This window comes from Octopus sinensis, linkage group LG15 (assembly GCF_006345805.1).
Source record: "Octopus sinensis linkage group LG15, ASM634580v1, whole genome shotgun sequence".
Taxonomy (NCBI): domain Eukaryota; kingdom Metazoa; phylum Mollusca; class Cephalopoda; order Octopoda; family Octopodidae; genus Octopus; species Octopus sinensis.
The window spans coordinates 44,822,240-44,827,239 of record NC_043011.1 but is presented as its reverse complement, the minus strand read 5'-3'; the positions used below and the strand labels follow the sequence as shown (position 1 = coordinate 44,827,239).

Below are 5,000 nucleotides of genomic sequence, written 5' to 3'. Positions count from 1 at the left end.
ATAGAGACTCACTTGTTGACTCAAACTCTTATTAGTCATAATATATCTAGAAATGCATTATCTAATGTGTCGCTTTTGTCTTTAAGATAAGGGTCAAGATCCCCTTCGGTCATAAATGACCATGGGATTGCACCTAGGAAGTTACCTTCTGAGGCACAAATCTGGACAAGGTTGTTTTACAGAAGACCAACAGTCACCCATGCATACCAGCCTCCTCTCTCCACACCATTGATGTTATCCAAGGGAAGGGCAAAGGGTCCGATACAGCTTGGCACCTGTGACGTTGCAACTTGTTTCTACAGCAGAGTGAACTGGAGCAACATAAATAAAGTGCCTTGCTCAAGAACACAACACACAGCCCAGTATGGGAATCAAATTTACTACCATATGATTGTGAGCCCAACACTAACCGCCGAGCCATGGTCCTTCAGCCTAAGATAGTATTTGAGGGAGGTTTGGTTGCCATCATTTTACTGATCACATGGCCATGTGGAGGCTCCATCACTGACTCTTCTTTACAACAAAGAATATATCTAGCTTTTATTGTTTAGTTTCAAATGAGCATTTATACTGCAGTCATACACTAAAAGACGTTCTGACTGTGACCACTCCCAGTATACTTAGACTGACCAAAGCCTTGTGAGTTGATTTGATGAATATCGTAAAAAGCACCCACTACACTCTTGGAGTGGTTGGCGTCAGGAAGGGCATCCAGCTGTAGAAACATTGCTAGGTCAGATTCAAGCCTGGTGCAGCTGCTGGCTCTCCAGACCTCAGTCAAACCGCCCAACCCATACCAGCATGGGAAACGGACGTTAAACGATGATGATGATGATGTTGAAACTGAAAGAAGTGTATGGTACATAAAGCTATATATGTGTGTGCCTGTAAAAATTATGCCAAAACAGACAGTGAAGCAGTGCCTGGCCAGCTCTTGTCAGACTGTCCAACCCATGCCAGCATGGGAAATGGATATTAAACAATGAAGATAAAGAGTGTGTATGTTTCATTGTTTTGACATAGCTTGGTGGTTGTATACAAGTGTCACCAACATACAAGTGGTCTCATTCGTTCCCAGTCTTCCACGAAAACATAACAGTTCATAGGGAAATATTACCTTACTTGTTTCCAAGTAAGGTTAATATTTTCCCCTGACCTCATATGTTTCCATGGAATGTTGGAAAGGAATGAGAACAACACTTGTATGATGGGCTCTGCTTGGCACCTGGGGTTTGTGCCTTCAACTTTAGCCTCGGGCCAACCAAAGCCATGTGATTAAATTTGATAGACAGAAAAGAAAGAAGCCCATCACACATACACACACACACATATATATATATGTATATATATATAATGTTCAAGTGTGCATGTGTATATATGTACACACATGCATACACGTACATACACATATGGTTGGTGACAGAAAGGGCAATGAGTTCTGTCTGACCTGTGCAGCTATAGCCAAGTTGACATTAAAACAATGATCACGAGTGCCTTATTTAACATCTCATTCCACAAGAGAGTTCTAACTTACCATTTAGAGATTCTACCTTCCTTTTGTAATCATTATCAGCAATGATGGCAGCACTGCTGCTGCTGCTTCTGGGTAAATCCTTAAAATCCTTTAAAATGTTTTAGCCCGAAGGCCGCGGCCATGCTGGGGCACCACCGCTGGTGTATATAACAATAATAATAATAATTGTTTCTACTGTAAGCACAAGGCCTGAAAAGTTGGGGTAGGGGATAGTTGATTACCTGGACCCCAGTGCATAACTGGTACTTATTTCATCAACCCCAAAAGGATGAAAGGCAAAGTCGACCTCAGCAGAATTTGAACTCGGAACATAGTGACAGGCGAAATACTGCTAAGCATTTCATCCAGCGTGCTATGATAATAATAATAATCCTTTCTTCTATAGGTGCAAAACCTGAAATTTCTGGGGCAGGGTATAATCGATTACATCAACTCCAGTGGTGGTGGTGGCGGTGGTGCAGTATAATTAATCAGAAAAGGTTGACCAAAGTGCATTTGGAGGATCAGTCTCCCTTCAGGGTGTGTTTGATAAGAGTTTACCACTATAGCTTCATACTGACCAAAGCCTTGTGAATGGATTTTGTAGGTGAAAAATTAAAAAAAAAGCCCATCATGTGTGTATATGAGTGTACGCATGTGTGTACATATATGCACACGCACACTCATACATTATATGCATGTGTGTGATAGGGTTCTTTTTTTTGCTGTCTATCAAATCCACTCACACAGCTTTGAATTTGTATGAGAAAAAAAGAAAATTTCATTTCTGATTCTGTGAATTTATAGACTTTGCTTATTTTTTCTTTCTGTTTTTGTTTTTACTCTTGACGAAGTATTTCATAACTATTCTTTCTCTCTCTCATTCTCTTTTTCTTTTTCTCTTCTTCCAACAGAGTTTGCGGTCAGTCATTCCCCACCCTCAGCACGCAACAACATGTTTTCGTCATTACTCTTTAAAAGTTCACCGTGTTACTTCCTTCAAAGTTTTAAACATATTTACTCCACCTTGCATACATGGAAGACACCTACCAGAAGTGTAATGGCACCAAACAGTGTTGACTTGAGAAACAGTCATCAAAGATACGTCGCAAAATCACCTACCATTGTTGGTTATTTCTTTCCTCGAAACAAAAGAATTCGTAAGGAATATACAGATGCCATTGATATTGTCATTGAAAACAACCCAGAGAAGATTGATAAAATTGCTACCCTGATGTCTTGTAGCAACGAACAAGCTGAGAAATTGGTCCGTGCAGATTCCAGATTAGTCACAGTGATAAGCTTTCAGAAGGTGCAGAGCACAATTTCTAAGCTCCGACAGGCAGGATTTTCAGCAGACAGCATTATCAAATATTCCGGCATATTTTCCAGGAATTTGGGAGCTTTACAGCGTCGACTAGATGACATGCAGTTGTTCCGTAAGTACCATTACTCAATGGAGTGCGTGTTTATGGGTCAAGAAAAGTATGAGAAAATACGTGGCATGCTTCTGAGGGAAGCCATATTAATGGGCCAGCATCCAACAAGATTGAGCTATTTGTCCGAATTGCTGGAGTGCAGTGAAAATCAGCTGCAGGAAGCTATTGCATCTGGTTGTACCATCTTGAGAAAAAGGAAATTGTCAGTCCTGAAGGTTGTAGTTAATCTGTATGTCAGAAATGGAATAACAAAGAAAGACATTGTTGATAATATCGGTATACTTCGCTTAAAACCTCTCGATTGTAAACAGCGCCTGAAAGTATTGATACAACCATACTATGACAAAGACAAAAAAATTGAAATGCTATATAAACCCCGAAAGTTATTTTACGTAAGTCACAGGAATTATTCAGAAAATCGAGAGGCACTTGGCACACATGAAGACAAGTACCACTATTTACAAGAGCGCCTGAACTTCAGTAGACTGGAGCTTGAACTATTATTCATCAAAGCTCCTATAATCAGGATAACTTCTCCAAGACGTTTGAAGAGAGTCCTAGATATTCTCTTGGATGAATTTGGTTTCTCTACCCAAACAATATTCCGAAATTATCACCTTCTATTTTTCAGTGAAAACAGATTGAAGCATCGGTGGAGAATTTTAGAAAATTTTGATTTGCACGAGAGTGATAAAATTGCTGACTTAATTTTACCTAAGAAAAAGTTTGAAATGAAATATCATGAGACTTCTTCTTCTGATGAAGAATTTTTAGATGATAAATCATAACAACAGCTTCTCTTATTTCTTCGCGTCTTGTTATTTCCTTCTACTAATATTGTTGTATTTTAACATGCTGTTCTTTCTTTTCTTATTTTTTGTCTTCATCTCTCTTTGTATTCTGTCTTCTGTCAGGAAGACAAACTGTAAAATATGCTCCTTGACCCCTTCCTGTCACCAGATACCCCAAAATCATTAAGAAAATCTAAAATCTCAAAAGCTTTAGGAATCATATAAAATCACAACCATACAGCTAACTTTAGACTTGGACACTGTTCAGACCCTTATGAGCTACTTCAACTACTTTGGTATCAAAACACTTTGCAGTATTATGGGTTACCATTTGTCAAATTTCATATCCAACCAATGACTCCACTCAGAAACTGACATGTGTCCTTTTACTTGTATGAATTAGGCTGCATGTGTTCAGATCATTTGGCCATGTTGACCACTTGTCTCAGTTAAACTCTGTTTACTGTGTTCTCTTCATTGAGGATCACATGTTGATCGACCACATGCCACATGGTCACGGCAGATGAGGAGGTATCTCATGGAGATGGGGACTGACTAGGACTGCGCTCGACAGGACACTCAGAAGGACCCAAGAATATACTGACAAATGGTGAATGCAGCAATGCACTGCAGCAGTACTTGCCCCCACACCTGACTTGCTCATACAACTAAGCACCCTCCCCAGGACTTAGGGGAATCTTTCTATTCACTAACACAGACAGCTGGTCATACCAAGACTGTTAGATTCTGAACCTGGACCAAATTATCATCTTCATCACCATCATCGTTTTAGTGTTCACTTTTCCTTGCTTGCATGTGTCAGACTGAATTTGTTATATATATAAACATATATATATTTATAATCTTATATATATATATATTATATATATATATATATATATACATATATATATATATATATATATATATATATATATATATATATATACATACATATATATATATATATAATATATATATATATATATTTGTCCAACCCATGCTAGCATGGAAAACGGACGTTAAACGATGATGATGATATATTTCTTTATTGCCTACAAGGGGCTAAACATAGAGGAGACAAACAAGGACAGACAAAGGGATTAAGTCAATTCCATCGATCCCAGTGCGTATCTGGTACTTATTTAATCAACCCTGAAAGGATGAAAGGCAAAGTCGACCTCGGCGGAATTTCATCCTTTCGGTGTTGATTAAATAAGTACCAGTTACGCACTGGGATCAATGTAATCGACTTAA

The 5,000-nt window shown here is 38.7% G+C and overlaps 1 protein-coding gene across 1 annotated transcript in view; it reads left to right on the top strand.

Moving 5' to 3' along the window:
* Positions 1-3,759, top strand: part of LOC115219684 — a 5,368-nt gene extending 1,609 nt beyond the window's left edge. The window contains exon 2 of the mRNA XM_029789859.2: positions 2,428-3,759. Coding sequence (XP_029645719.1) covers positions 2,469-3,740 — 1,272 coding nt within the window. The 5' untranslated portion in view covers positions 2,428-2,468 and the 3' untranslated portion in view covers positions 3,741-3,759. The remainder of the gene's footprint in view (positions 1-2,427) is intronic.
* The last annotated feature ends 1,241 nt before the right edge of the window (positions 3,760-5,000 follow it).